The sequence below is a fragment of the Lissotriton vulgaris genome, chromosome 1_1 (assembly GCF_964263255.1).
Source record: "Lissotriton vulgaris chromosome 1_1, aLisVul1.2, whole genome shotgun sequence".
In the NCBI taxonomy this organism is placed as follows: domain Eukaryota; kingdom Metazoa; phylum Chordata; class Amphibia; order Caudata; family Salamandridae; genus Lissotriton; species Lissotriton vulgaris.
In genome coordinates, this window is record NC_141685.1 from 1,191,493,206 (window position 1) to 1,191,509,156 (window position 15,951).

The following is a 15,951-nucleotide window of genomic DNA, read 5'->3' on the forward strand; positions in this document are numbered from 1 at the left end:
CTGTTTGCATATCCTCTATTCACAATCGCTCCACAAACAGGAGCCCTTGCCTCGCATCAGCCTTCATGAATGGCAGTTCTGACGCAGAGTAGGTGGATCCAGAGGAAGAGGCAAGGGAGATGGTTGTCATTTTTTTTACCTGCAGGGCCTTCATGGCAAAATGTACACAGTACATGATCATTGCATTACTTCTTTCTAGTTATGTGTCCTGACTTGAGATGGTCATAGAAAGACACATTTCATAGACCACCTACTAAAATTTGTTAGGAGCACTCACTCACGCATTCGTACAAAGGAAGGGCTGGTGTATGCTGACATTTATTTATTTATTTATTGGTACCCATAACACTCTAAGCACAAACGTATTACATAGCAAGAGTGGAGGTTCATAGTATAATGATAAAACTGGGATAGTTAAAATTGGCCAAAAGTAGGCAATCTGAGTTATCAATGATCGCGGCTGCTTTATGTATAATGTGATAGCAAAGATAATTTGTACATTTCGATGCTTTTGTCAATAAAACAGTTTTATGGATTTTGTATTTACTGTTGCATATTGTAGTGGTCAGTTCCTGCCTTCCAGTAGCAGGACATGATCCTTCAGAAATGGTCCAAAAAGGAACAACTTAGGGGCTTGCATGAATAGTTGGTGAAAGTGAGTTCCAGTTGATGGATCCTGAGGGCTAGGAGTCCTGAACCTAGAGGCTTCACAGCACGGTTTGGGTGAAACTTCAAGACTGGGACTGGGAGTCCTTAGGTAAATTTTCGGGGAACACCATGCAAAGGTATGTGATCGATAAAAGGGAGCAAGTTGGACTCCGTCATATACCTGAGTCAATATTTGAATGGAGCTCTGTTTCTGTCAGGGAACCAGCCAGCTTGGTGATGAAAGGATGTAGTTGGAGAGTGGCTGGAAAGACTGAAACAAGTTCTGGTGGCAAAGCTTCAGACTTTGTAGAGGAGAGAAGGAGCATTGAAGAAGGCCAGTCAATGAGCTATTAAAGAAGTCTAATTTACTAAGTACTCAAGTGTTTATAAGAACTTTAGTTCTTCGGAATGGTATGAATGTGCATGTTTTGCATATGTATAATCTTTGATAACGTGATGTGGTCGTTGTTCTTGCTGTAAATGTGACCAGTCCCACAGTGCTTAAAATACATTGCTGCTGCGGGGGCAATACATATTTATTTATTGCAGAAAGTCCAATACATCATTTCGCAAAAAGGGATTGGTAGCTTAGCACTTACTCTCACCTTGCGGCTAGCTCACAATGCTCAGATTGTGTCTATGAATAGAGAATGAGTGTGTTCCCCTGGACTCATTTAATAGCTGCGGTTCACAGTATACACATCACAGACGTACATAAACCACTATGTGAATTGGGGCCTGAAGTGCTGACCTACTACTCGCCAAACAACTCATAGAAGGAACTGTCCTGTTATTCCAGGTCAATCAAAATCTCATCCTTAGAATAACTTGACCACTCAAGTCGACATTTATACAAACCCCAGCCACCTTTATTTGTCTACTCCATCCTGGAATCACACTTTGGTGGATTTTGCACCTCATCTAATAGTTCAAATCTATGAGTCCTGAGAATTTTCCCAGTCTTCCTGCTCCTCATATCCATTCTTCTTCATTTCTCTTCCACCTTCCCCTCCTTGTTAGGTACGGGGTAGCAACCATTACCGGCATGTAACACCTTAAAAACCTTCAATAAATAGGGATCTAATCACATTATAGAAGGTGGAACACTTTTATCAGTGGGCAGAACTGGTGGCCAACTCTCAGTGGTGTCAGGAACCCCCACCCAAGCAGCCTGAGCGTTGGGAGAATGCTACTGCACCTCGCCCACAGAGTACTTCACGTCAAACCAAGTTTAGCGTGTCACTATGACAAAAACCTCCTCCTGCTCGGTCGTTTGTTGCAGTGCATTCGCTTTATGGGTGTTGTAGTCCACAGGCCTGTTCCTCTTTTTGGAGGCCTGCCTGTTTAGAACTACAAGCTCTAGAGGTCCTCCAAGGGTCGTCTGGTCTCCCTAGATAGATATCAATACAGAATCCGGGACCGCTCAGCCATGGCCAGTATATTGGGGTTGAGGAGCCACATCACCTCACCTTTTGCCCCTCGCGATCAGTGCGTGTCAGCCTGAGCAAAGGTCGGCCTGACAGACACTGCACAATTTCAGGCCAGGCAGCCAGGAGCCAGACATGCGCAAAATGTGCAGTCTCCAGGCTGCCTGAGCTGAACTTTCCTGAGCTGAGAAAGTCACAGCTCTTGTGGGTGTGACCTACTCAGCTCAGCAAAGGTCCTTGAGGTCCTCCCCCTCAGTGACAAGAAGTAGCGTCACTCATTGCCTCACACCTGGGCACTTCAGTTTTAAGCCCTGAAACACCCAGGGCCAAGTAACAATTAGTGACACTTAGTCACAGAGTGGGGTGGGGCAAGCAGTCTCACTGCCCCCAATCCACTCTGTGAAGAAGTAGGGACTGCTGCCTTCCCTTAGGTCAGCCAATGAACAAGGCAGCATTTCCAAGCCTCTTGGGACCTCTGAGGCAGAGCTTGCAGTTAAGTGTTATTTTTGTTGCTGCATTGTTTGGTGCGTGTATGTTTGAATATTTAGTAATTAGTGTTGTGAATGGATGTGTTTGTATGAGCACACATTTGTAAATGCATGGTTGTGAGTGTGCAGGTGTGGGCGTGTCTCCCGTCCTCCCTCCTACCTTCTACTATTGACGGCCACCACTGAAACAGCTTACATGGTCTTGGCTTGTATTGCCAACATCTTTGCTCTGTTTTGACCCAGAGGCGCAAGCTGGAAACATGAGCATGGTGGGTACTTTAGCACACCCAAAACAAACATGCTGGAGTTCTGAAGGTGAATTAGTGTTATCTTATCCCATTTGCTGTGGATTTAGAGATAGAAGTCAAATGTCTTCTGGCAAATCGATGTTTATTGTTTTAAGGTGCAGCTCCGTGTTTACTTTTCTTTGTCTGCAAGGCGTGTGGATTTTTAAAAGTAAACAATTTAACAATTGCACTGGTGTGGAAGGAAAGGCCTTTGGGTGTCATTCTTTTCATCGCACAAAATGTAAAAACCTAACGAAGAACTACTATGCATCTATTTCAGAATGTATTAGCAGTTAAGAAAGCCCAAATAAGTGTTTTTATTCAAACTGTGATGGAAACAGAGATTTTACCAACAATAGACCTGTGCACACACATAGAATTAAACATATAATATGTCAGTTTGTAAATCAACAAGAAAAAAGCAGTTGACGCCTGTTGGTCTCGTTGCTTTAATACTCGTACTAGACAGCGCCAGCCGACACGTGTTTCGTCTGAGTATAATACACTCTGACTCTTCAGGGCTAGAGATAGAACAAAATATATACACAACTGACTATTCTAGCCAGAATGTCAGTTACACACAGCATCCCTAGGGATGTAATTGTACAAATCACATAACTCCCAATGGTGCGTTTATATACATTTAGGAAAACGATTTTTCGAAGGCTTAAGGATGATAGGTGAACATGCAAGAAAGAAGAGGCATGTGATGTCTACCAAATTCCTTAAAAAATACCAGACTGGTTGCAATATCTCAATGGCATGCTAACACACCATACCGAAATTCTGATTTACATCGAATTTGAAACAGTATTAATAGTATCCGCTAATCCCCATCTATGAACTCATATTTCATTTATACATATTTGTGGTGAGCGATTTGAATTAAAATACATCTGTGCAAGATGAAGTGCCACCACTGTCAATGGAGAAAGGATAAAGGAAAGAACCGCCAACAGTAATCTTAAGCCACTTCACACCTTTATGTTTCCCTGGACCAGTGTGAGGTGACGTTTGAGTGTGCAACTCTTAAAGTATCGACATGCTGATACATACCTCACTTCAATTAGAAGCAAGAGAATCAATCCCTGGAAAAATATACAAAAGGGGAGAATTCTAGTTTAATGACATGATAGGATAAGTGTGGTCACTAAGAAACGATCCAATATGAAAAGTACGTTCAAGAACTATAGCTTACTCACCCCTCAACCGGTGATAATTCCAACCTGGTTAGGGTGTCAGTAGATTGTCGTGTAGTTGACGAAGAATAAAAGCATCAATCCACTGTCAGAGAGGATCCGGCCCATAGGGAGAAACAGGAGTGGAAAGAAAAACCCCTGTTAGTAACGTCCTTCTTGGATACCACATATCCGGGAGTCCCCCGTGAAGTCAAAAGCTCGAGTAATTCCTGATGCATGAAATCATGAATGTGATCCCACTGAGGAATACAGAGTACATATACCCTAACTTCAAATAATAATATGTGGCCCATATCTATCACCTTATTTGGAACATAGACTGTCCATGGTCCGAATCACCATTGGCTGCCCTCGAAATGTATATCTCAATCAGATCTGCGGGATTACTGGCTATGTGGCTGATATAATTAAGAAAAATATTTCACACTGATCACTAAATATATTGCAAATGACCTCTCTTGTCATTGTCCATAAAAGCCCGCCCTAGTCTGCATAAAAACAGTAAGAAATGGCACAGAGAGGTCAGTTACGCGTGTTCAAGAATGGAGCTCACCTCTGGCGGTATGCTTAATGAATATTCACCATAATTGTGTTCGGGACAGACGTAGGTAAAGTATCCGGTGCAGACTATGGTAAGAACAGAAATTTAACGCAAGTGTTAGCTTATGATACACATCCTAATGAACAGGGTAAATAAAAGGGATCAAACGGCACTTAAATATTTCAAAGTCTCTTCGCTGCAATGTTATTCAATATTAATGGCTCCTCTGTACAAGCCTGTAGATGAGAAGTGATCTTGATCAGTAAATGGGCCCGAATAGCCAAGGAAACAAAATACTGAAGGTTACATCTTGCGTACATACCTGCCGGGCTGCCCGACAGTAATTCTGGCATCCTTAGTAATGGCGGAAGTGTGTGTGCGCGACAAGAAAGTGTGCGCATGCGCTATAATAGGGCAAGTTCCTTTTGGTTTTCAGAAAGCTAGAACGCTCACCGCTTTTCCGTGGGGCACGTGATGGCACACCGGAAGTGTGTCTGTGTGCCAATCTTTAGCAATGTCACTGTGACACTGCACATAATATAATAGTGTAATGATACACCAATAATAATTATAAAGAATCCATGTTGTGGATGGACTTATTGTGTCCACATATGGTGTACTATGTGCCGGGTATATCAACATTTACCTAAGTCTTCTGTTGGACACGGAAATCTCCCCAAAACTGGTCGCACCACGAGTAATAATAGCGCGGATGTAATCGAACAATATCATTCTTGTAGTTTGATAAATATTGACTGGGGATTCTTTTATCAACACCATTCTGATTCTACGATAGATCATATTCATTCAGGAAGCCGGTAGGCGAAAATACCGGCCTTAAGACTGTTAATTCGAAATGACCTGCAATACAGTCATCCATATTATAGGAGCATATGGATGACGCCGGAATTATTGTTGGGCAGGCAGGCAGGTGATCCAGCGGGCCAAAGGAAATTCAGTCTCATATGTACAACTCTACACCACGATACTCACCATAATTTATAAATCTATCACTAGGCCCATAAATGACTGAGACATGAATTGACCAACTGAATCATATGACCTAATTAATCAAAACACTTTTATAAACATTTAATTAAGTCAAAAACATAGACAATGGATTAACTAATGGTAACTTAAATGAAACAAACAGCTTGTCATTTCAAAATCTATTTTATTAACTTTATTTTTCGAGCAAAGAGCATTTTAAGAATTTATTTCTTTTATTTGTATTTTAATTAGCAACATTATTTTATTAGAAAGGCACAGTAGACTGTCAGTTTAAATCAAAATCAGCATGAGAAATGCATATACATTTAGAAACTCATTCCCAAAACGCTATTTCCCTAACTTAACTAAAGAAAACCTAAAGGGAAAATGAAAAGTTTGAAATGATCTTACGTGAGTCAAAAGGGATATATGATGTTACAACGCGGACTATTACAACGCATACCGTTACAACGCGGATTTTACAACGCGGATACTGTGACAACGCATGTATTTACAACGCATTTTTTTACAACGCAGGTACCTTTACAACGCAGACCATTACAACGTAAGTATTGGTAAGTATATATTAATATTAATATTATAATAGTAACTTAATTTTTAAAAATATAATTTAATGTAATTTTAAATAATATAATTTCCGTTAATTAATTTAAATGTAAATTAATATTACTTTATTTTTACCCTGTACCCCTGTACCCCAGAAACTCAAAACTGACCCTAAACCCCAAAAATAAATTAAAGTAATTTTATTAAATATAATTTAAATTTATTATTGTAAATTAAAAAAATTATAACTTTATTTTTACCCTGTACCCCTGTACCCCAAAAACTCAAAACTGACCCTCAACCCCAAAAATAATGCAATGTAATTTAATTTAATTTATTTTCTATTAAATAATTTCATTTAAAATTAATTTTAAATAATTTTTACCCTGTACCCCAAAAACTGAAAACTGACCCTGAACCCTAAAAATACCCCTTTACCCAAAAACTGAAAACTGACCCTGAACCCTAAAAATACCCCTTTACCCAAAAACTGAAAACTGACCCTGAACCCTAAAAATACCCCTTTTCCCAAAAACTGAAAACTGACCCTGAACCCTAAAAATACCCCTTTTCCCAAAAACTAAAAACTGACCCTGAACCCTAAAAATACCCCTTTACCCAAAAACTGAAAACTGACCCTGAACCCTAAAAATACCCCTTTACCCAAAAACTGAAAACTGACCCTGAACCCTAAAAATACCCCTTTACCCAAAAACTGAAAACTGACCCTGAACCCTAAAACTGACCCTGAACCCTAAAAATACCCCTTTACCCAAAAACTAAAAACTGACCCTGAACCCTAAAAATACCCCTTTACCCAAAAACTGAAAACTGACCCTGAACCCTAAAAATACCCCTTTACCCAAAAACTAAAAACTGACCCTGAACCCTAAAAATACCCCTTTACCCAAAAACTGAAAACTGACCCTGAACCCTAAAAATACCCCTTTACCCAAAAACTGAAAACTGACCCTGAACCCTAAAAATACCCCTTTACCCAAAAACTGAAAACTGACCCTGAACCCTAATTACCCCTTTACCCAAAAACTGAAAACTGACCCTGAACCCTAAAAATACCCCTTTACCCAAAAACTGAAAACTGACCCTGAACCCTAAAAATACCCCTTTACCCTAAAACCCAAAACTGACCCTGAACCCTAAAAATACCCCTTTACCCTAAAACCCAAAACTGACCCTGAACCCTAAAAATACCCCTTTACTCCAAACATATAACATTTAAAATATAACTATATACTTACCAATACTTACGTTGTAATGGTATGCGTTGTAAAGGTACCTGCGTTGTAATAAAATGCGTTGTAAAAACATGAGTTGTAACAGTATCTGCGTTGTAATAGATGCGTTGTAACAGTAGTGCGTTGTAAAAAATGCGTTGTAACAGGTGCACACCGTCAAAAGTCCGACAGCATCTCTCGAGCACAGGAACGAGCCAAAACAAGCTCCTTCCAAGGGGCCAATTTTTATACCTTTTCTCTATCTAAGACTGACTAAAAGAATACAAAAAGAAGACCGACTCGGAGCGTGATTGGTCGAGAAATGTCAGTCCATGAAGTCATTCGCCTTTCACATTGCAAAAACCATATTCCTTAAGAGCGGCATTGTCCTTTGTCTACGTGTGTCACAAGCTCTTCTGAGGCTCGCAACATTTAAGAAACAGTTTGTTGCTTCCTCTGCTCAAGCTTTTCCGCCACTATGTCCTGTCCTTGGCAATGAAAGTTATACAATGATTATCTCAACATTCAGCACAGCTCTGCTTCCGTGTGTGTTTTCAAAGAATTATGAAGAAAATATTTTCTTTCATTCTTTGCTGTGCAAGGCCCATCTCGACAGGACTTCGGACATCCATTTTAGAAATAGGCCACAGGCCTCTTTTAGCAAGACTCTAGTATGCAAAGAAACACAAGACATCAATTAATTCAAGTAATGATAATTATTCTGTTACCCACCCCCTTCACTAATGTTAACCCATTAGTCTATGTTACCTAGCTTTATGCAAAAGAGACAAACAAAACACTGTCACATAAAAGACACGACATAAACAAGAGCACATTTAAGAAAATGCACATGCTATTATTAAAAACAGCTGCAGTTAATGTTTGACAAAACAAAAGACAAAGTTAATATATTATTTAAAACGTAATGACAAATGCGACAAGAGTACATATTATTAGACCCACGTGTTCATGATGGTGCACATTATTCTAGGTTGAATTAATACAAAAACATGCAACACTCTTTAATGTATTATAAATTATGGGAGTTTAAATCTGCGAACAAATTCTAAACTTATTTCTAAAGTCCGCTTCATCAACTCTCTCATCTGGTGATTTCTAAATCACCAAACAAAACCCAAAATTTTACCCAAAATTTTACTTTTTAGAAATGTCATATTATGATCACTCTCTATGTAAGTAAATCTAAACTCCTGTTTCATCAGTTTATCTGGAGCTCTCATATTGAGCCCTGCGAAATTCTTCCATTTCTATCTCCTTCTTCTGAGCTTTTCTGAGTTTATAAATCCTCTTCTTTTCCCTCACATGCTTCTATCTCTTGTGAATCATGCAACTGATTTGTAACAAAAGTGTCACTATAACAATGATTATTACAGGATAAAGCACTTTGCCAATGATTGAACTGCCAATTTCAGCAAACCATTTCGTGATTGCCCCAAATCTTTTAGCCAAACGTTCTGAGAAATTGTCACTTTCCATGGGTTCTATTTTTGAGTGAAATTCAGTGATATTCTTTATGAGCAATTCTATGTTTTGACTTTTATCTGGTATATATGTGCAGCAGTGCTGGACGTGCAAAATCCCACAGACTCCTTCCTCTTTTGCTAGGAGAATGTCTAAAGCAAGCCTGTTCTGCATACCCATGCTTCTGGTGGCAATGAGCTCAGTATTGACCAATTGAAAACCACTTGCAGTATCAGTGGACAATCTGTCAACCATTGTGGAAACCTTTCTGATTTTAATTGCATTCAGAGTTATTCCCACCATAGGAATTATTGCACCAAATATATCTCCCATGATCTCAGAGAAGCTTTCTCTTTTGTACCTATTCAGGTGTTTGCCAATTTCAAATGAACCTTCCCCATTTCTGTCCACATGAAAATTTTTAGGAAAGACTAGACCAAGGTAACATGTACCATACCAATGGTCCGGGAGACTAAAATATGCCTTTTTCCCACAAACAAAATAAATTCCAGGGTAAATTGGGTCCTTACCACCTTTAAATCCCCATCCCCCTACAATATCATAAGTGTCCTCACATTGGCTTGCACCGACAAAATAATTGTCGTAAAGCGTGTTGTCTCTTCTAATGCCGAATTTTCCACTAACTGGATCATCTATGTGAATAGCAGCATATCTATTTTCACCATTAAGCTTCTCATCCTCGAGCTGCCAAAACTTGGATTTAGTCTGTTTCAGCATCTCATTCCTTTTGTAAATCGCCCTCCTCTCCTCAACCAATTTGAGAAAAGATCTTTCTTCATCTCTCATTTTACAGGTTAAATTATTTTTGTAAGCATACTCATAGGTGAGTTCATTAGTTACCAGAAAGAATTCCCTCATCTGTTTGGCAGGTCTGACTTTGTTAAGACTATGTACAACCTTCAAGTTAGCAAATATTTCATCTAAGTCTGAGTAATAGTACTCCAAACAACCTGTCTGATAGAACAAGCTAGCTATAACACTGCATGTTAGTCCATAAGTAAGAGGAAGCATATTATACTTGACCCCTTCAGAAACCGAAGTAGGAAGCTTACGCAAACATAACAATCTTTGACATCCATGACTCTAACATACTCTGTCAAGAGTCTTGAAAAGGAATTAGTAGAAAAATCACCAACAGATCTGTCCTGGTGAATCTCTGGCTTGTGCTCAATAATCCTGTAAGTCCGCTTCATCACAGGTATGTACGCAAGATGTAAACTTCAGTATTTTATTTCTTTGCCTATTCGGGCCCATTTACTGATCAAGATCACTTCTTCTCTTCAGGCTTTTACCGAGTAGCCATTAATATTGAATTATATTGCAGCAAAGAAACTTTGAAATATGTAAGTGCCGCTTTCATCTCTTTCATTTACCCTGTTCATTAATGGATGTGTATCATAAGCTAACACTTACGTTCAAATTCTGTTCTTACTATATTCTGCACCGGATACTTCACCTACGTCTGTCCTGAACACAATTACGTTGAATATTCATTGAGCACACCGCCAGAGGTGAGCTCCATTCTTGAACACCCGTAACTGACCTCTATGTGCCATTTCTTACTGTTTTTATGCAGACTAGGGCGGGCATTTATGGACAATGACATGAGAGGTCATTTGCAATATATTTAGTGATCAGTGTGAAATATTTTTCTTAATTATATCAGTCACATAGCCAGTAATCCCGCAGATCTGATTGAGATATACATTTCGAGGGGAGCCAATGGTGATTCGGACCATGCGCAGTCTATGTTCCAAATAAGGGGATAGATATGGGCCTCATATTATTATTTGAAGTTAGGGTATATGTACTCTGTATTCCTCAGTGGGATCACGGTCATGATTTCATGCATCAGGAATTACTCGAGCTTTTGACTTCACGGAGGACTCCCGGATATGTGGTATCCCAGAAGGATGTTACTAACAGGGGTTTTTTCTTTCCACTCCTGTTTCTCCCTATGGGCTGGATCCTCTCTGACAGCGGATTGATGCTTTTATTCCTCGTCAACTACACGACAATCTACTGACACCCTAACCGGGTTGGAATTATCACCGGTTGAGGGGTGAGTGAGCTTTAGGTCTTGAACGTACTTTTCTTATTGGATCGTTTCTTGGCGACCACTCTTATCCTATCATGTCAGTAAACTAGAATTCTCCCTTTTGTATATTTGTCCAGGGATTGATTCTATTGCTTCTAATTGAAGTGAGGTATGTATCAGCATGCCGATACTTTAAGAGTTGCACACTCAAACTTCACCTCACACTGGTCCAGTGAAACATAATGGTGTGAAGTGGCTCAAGATTACTGTTGGCGGTTCTTTATCCTTTTTCCATTGACAGTGGTGGCACTTCATCTTGCACAGATGTATTTTAATTCAAATTGCTCACCACAAATATGTATAAATGAAATATGAGTTCATAGATGGGGACTAGAGGATACTATTATTACTGTTTCAAATTCGATGTAAATCGGAATTTCGGTATGGTGTGTTAGCATGCCATTGAGATATTGCGACCAGTCTGGTATTTTTTAAGGAATTTGGTAGACATCACATGCCTCTTCTTTCTTGCATGTTCACCTATCATTCTTAAGCCTTCGAAAAATCGTTTTCCTAAATGTATATAAACGCACAATTGGGAGTTATGTGATTTGTACAATTACATCCCTAGGGATGCTGTGTGTAACTGACATTCTGGCTAGAATAGTCAGTTGTGTATATATTTTGTTTTATCTCCAGCCCTGAAGAGTCAGAATGTATTATACTCAGACGAAACACGTGTCGGCTGGGGCTGTCTAGTACGAATATTAAAGCAACGAGACCAACAGGCGTCAACTGCTCTTTTCTTGTTGATTTACAAACTGACATATTATATGTTTAATTCTATGTGTGTGCACAGGTCTTTTGTTTCAAATGCGCTGTTGTCCTGTACAACATCTTTTAAAGGGTTGTTAGGGGCACCCCTTTCCTTGTAGCACCACAATATTAGGTCTTTCTACAGTGAATCTGTCAGGTATACAGCAAAGCGCAATCAACCCCTCATACACAGAACCCTTTCCTTTGGCATCAAGAGATTTTAACAAGATCAAAATACATCAATTACTTGGTGTTGCATAAATGACAAATATTTGCTGAAAATCAATTTCCACATATCATTTCCAGTACTATATAGTTTTATGAGTGAAATGTCTGTACAGATAAGTGGCCATTTCAATGGAGTATGTGCTGTCTATAAATAACAGTGTTCTAAAACACAATGGTTTAATATTATATTTTTGGCAGTGGGATTCAAAAGAAACTACCAGCTACATATCAGACCCTTACCACTCTCATGCTGAATGAGCATGGCACATTTGCATTGCTTGTTCTTTGTGTGACGCTTGGATGTTTTACTTTAGTGATGTAACATTGATGGCAGCACCCCCACTTAAAAAAGTGTTCCAGCACCCCTGTTTGAAAGAAGTTGTACTTAACAGAGGAGCAAGCAAGGCCATAGCTGCCTTTTTCTCACTCCTCTCCTTTAGTAATGTGCATCTATTTGCTTGAGTGTTTTGTAAGACTGGCCTACATACTTCAAACTTGTTTCCTTCAGGCTCAAACTATTTCTGCTTTTTCTAAGTGCTAAATATATCTTATGTAATTAATAATTTGAAAAAATAATGGAAAATAAAACTAAACACTGCTTTCACTACCAGGCTTTTAAAACGGCAGAAACTATGTTTATTTACTTTTTTAAGAACATCAGAAATGTATATAGCTCCCAGTAGAAAGTGTTGGAACACCATTTATACTTTTCAAAAGTAATTTCCCAACCAAAGGGTATTCATATTATTCTTCCCCCTTATGGAAGAAGAATACCGAACAAATCATTTTTCTAATTTACTGCTTTTTTACCCCAAAAATCATTTTTAGTCCGAAATTGTAAACAACTGTTACAAATCAGAGGTACAACACTCATCAACACTAGTTTAAAGTTAATTCAACTGTCCAGAAGGGAGGGAGAAGGATTGAAAAAAGGAAGGGTGAGAGGGGAGAACAGGGCAAAAAGGAGGGTTGTTTGGGAGAGAAAGAAACAAATCGGCAGAGTAAATAGAGGTAATAAAAGAGAGGAAAGAAAATGGAATGGAGAGATGAGGAGAGAGACAAACGCGCATAGAAGTCAAAGATTGAGCAACAAAGGGAAGATGAGAGAAGAAAACCTAGTAGTAAATAGGAAGGAGGCAGGCCAGAGAGGTGAGGCGAAAGGGACGGGAAGACAAAAGGAGGGAGGGGGGGTTAAATGAAGAGAGCGGCAAAAAGAGAAGGAAACTTGGAAAGGGGAGGAGAGGGTGAAAGGGAGATTAGAGAGAGGGAGTGCTCATAGATGCAAGTGAAAAGAGAAAAGATAGCAAATATGAAAGGATAGCCCTCATAGAGAGAAACGGTCACTCTTGCAACAATTCAGGATGGGGGGGGGGGGGGGGTCCAAGTGTTTATTTTTCTTTCTGACTATTCAGCTGCCTACTCTGCTATACATTTTATTAATGAGACGGAGCGTTTAAACTGTGTTAATCTGTTTTTTACTTGCCTTCACAGTGCCATTGCTACTTACTCCCCCCCTTGTGCCAACGGTGGTCCTGACCAGGGTGTGAACATGGCCAACAGCATTGCTAACTTGCGACTAAAGGCGAAAGAATATAGTTTACGAAGGAACCAAGTGCCAACAGTCAATTAAAAACAAAGCCAACGAAGAGAAAAACACTGTACATCTTGCCTTAGAAAGCAACAGTAAGAGGAATAATAAACGGACAAAATACAGACATGCAAGGTGAAAACAAATAATGGAAATACAAATAATACTTAAATATCTATCTTAGTTTGGGACAAGCCACCAGCTTTCCGCGGCCGTCTTCCTTCATGCTTTGCTAGAATTGCTATTAGCGTCTTTGCCTTTGTAAACACCCACTTGGGGTTTTTGTGAAAGTTACGAAAATTTCAAACGATGTTCAATATGATACACATGGAAACATGACACCGCCTTCGAGGACTCATGCTGCGTGCTACTCACACCACCAAACAAATGCAAGAAATGTGATGGCTCATCCATGGTAGACATTCATGGCAGACAGAGGTCGTCATGGTATTTGTCCATAGAGGTTTCTTCTGCGCTTCAAGTTTCGTCCGGTGTCACACAAGCACACATTGTTTCACGTGCCTAAGGTCTTATATGGATGTAGGAATATTTGTTAAAAGTACTGTGTTTTGATGGCAGACCAACCATGTATATAGGAGACGCGTCACACTTATTCAAAACAGTAGTTCATTAGACTGTTATTCCTTAGACTATCTTTAATAGGCAAGCAGGTTAGTGTGACTTTAGAGTTCAACTAGGGTAGACTGCACAGAGTAGATGTAAAGCAAGTGACAATTCTCTCTCGAACGTCAGCTGCAAAATGTTGAATATCTTAATAATTAATTGTGCTAAATAATTTGTTGCGGACATCTGAGGCTAAAGGAAGCGCTCTGTCCAGCTGGTAGCGCTCTCTGCATTGTCTCAACATTCGGCATTACATAGTTCTAATGCAAAGGACAGAGACGTGCCAAGAGTGATTTCTGTTGTGATGGGCGTAAAACAATAAGTCGAGATGCATCGTTTCTTTAGTCATGCAGAATACTAGAAAACGTACTTTATGTTATGTGCGTACATTAAATAGTTAATAACTACAGATTCAGAAACACATTCTACAGTGCCAAAGAAAGTGGAAAGACAATCAATTTGAAATTCCTGATCACATAGTGACAAGGAAGTAGGAAAGACAATCATTTTTTTAATTCCTGATCATATAGTGACAAGGAAGTAGGAAAGACAATCATTTTTAAATTTGCGATCACAACATACCTGAAGAAAAGTGTTTGGCGCTGTATTTATTTTACACGGTGTTGCTAAGTTTCTGTACCACCGAACAGGCGATGTGTACATAGATCAAACAACTTTTGCTCAGAAAAAAATAATTGTTTGCAATATAGGCATGGGTGTTTTTTTTAATTAACGCACTCTTTAAAAATGCCTTGTTAGACAGAAGACCACTGGAGCAAATGATGACATCGAGTAGCTATGGGCTGTCGGGTTGGCTTTGATTTCTGGGGGTCTCATTCATATGTCTGCAATACAGAACACTGTGACTTGCCAAGATGTGCAAAGACTTCCAGCTGGTGGACTGCCAGTTCATGTTTGCACAATTACACCTAGATTAGGATATTATTATCACCGACGGCAAGGCAGGAGTTATGCAAACAATTTCTCACACACTCATGGTAAAATGAGCGACTCAATTTTGAGGGTTGGGGTTTAACCTTTTGGGTGGTAACGTTTAGTTTATAGATGACCCCCAGCTGGCAAAGAGACAGTTTTCCTTTCAAGGTTAATAAGCAAACATACAATATGTTAGCGTCTTTGGATTACAGAGAGTACATTGCTTGCTTAAACAATTATATGAACGTATCCAACATCATTGTTTTAGTTTGGTCATGGCATTCATGCGAGCAAAAACTACCTTATTGTACAAATGTAGTAATTTAAAAAGGCTGTTATTTGATCCTTTGACCAACCAGTGGATCCTTACAATCAGTTAGATGCACAAAGAATGCATTCCACCTGGCTCAAAAGGGATACATGTGACTATGAGATCTGAAGCACAGGCTGGTTAAAGGCCCAGAGCCCAGGCTGACATCTTTGAAGGTGCAGAGCCCAGCATGACCTGATGGAGGCTCAAAGTCCAGCATAACCTATTGGAAGGAGTATCAGCCACTCACCGGATAGAACTCTTTTCTCTCTGTTTTAAAGATGGACCTGCATTGTCTGCATGATCCTGAGCAACCAAAGAGAATCTCATTATATATTTAAATTAGCATGTTGTTTGTGGTATAAAAAACCCTTAAATGCATACCGTTATAACACATAATTCTACATGTAAAACTGATGTAACAATCTAATGTCCATTACTATTTGTATGAAAACGTTTTCTAACATTCTTAATCTTTGGCAAATTTGTTATCCAATTTGTTTGGATGAATTATGTGACTCATATA

At 39.3% G+C, this 15,951-nt stretch overlaps 1 protein-coding gene across 2 annotated transcripts in view; it reads left to right on the forward strand.

The window, feature by feature from the left end:
* The window catches only part of PRRX1 (paired related homeobox 1), a 424,833-nt gene extending 410,507 nt beyond the window's left edge, over positions 1 to 14,326 (forward strand). The window contains exon 4 of one of the 2 annotated variants that reach the window (XM_086964440.1): positions 13,459 to 14,326. In XM_086964440.1, the coding sequence (XP_086820566.1) occupies positions 13,459 to 13,597 (139 nt within the window). In that variant the 3' untranslated portion in view covers positions 13,598 to 14,326. The remainder of the gene's footprint in view (positions 1 to 13,458) is intronic. The other variant, XM_086964442.1, reaches the window with a different exon arrangement.
* The last annotated feature ends 1,625 nt before the right edge of the window (positions 14,327 to 15,951 follow it).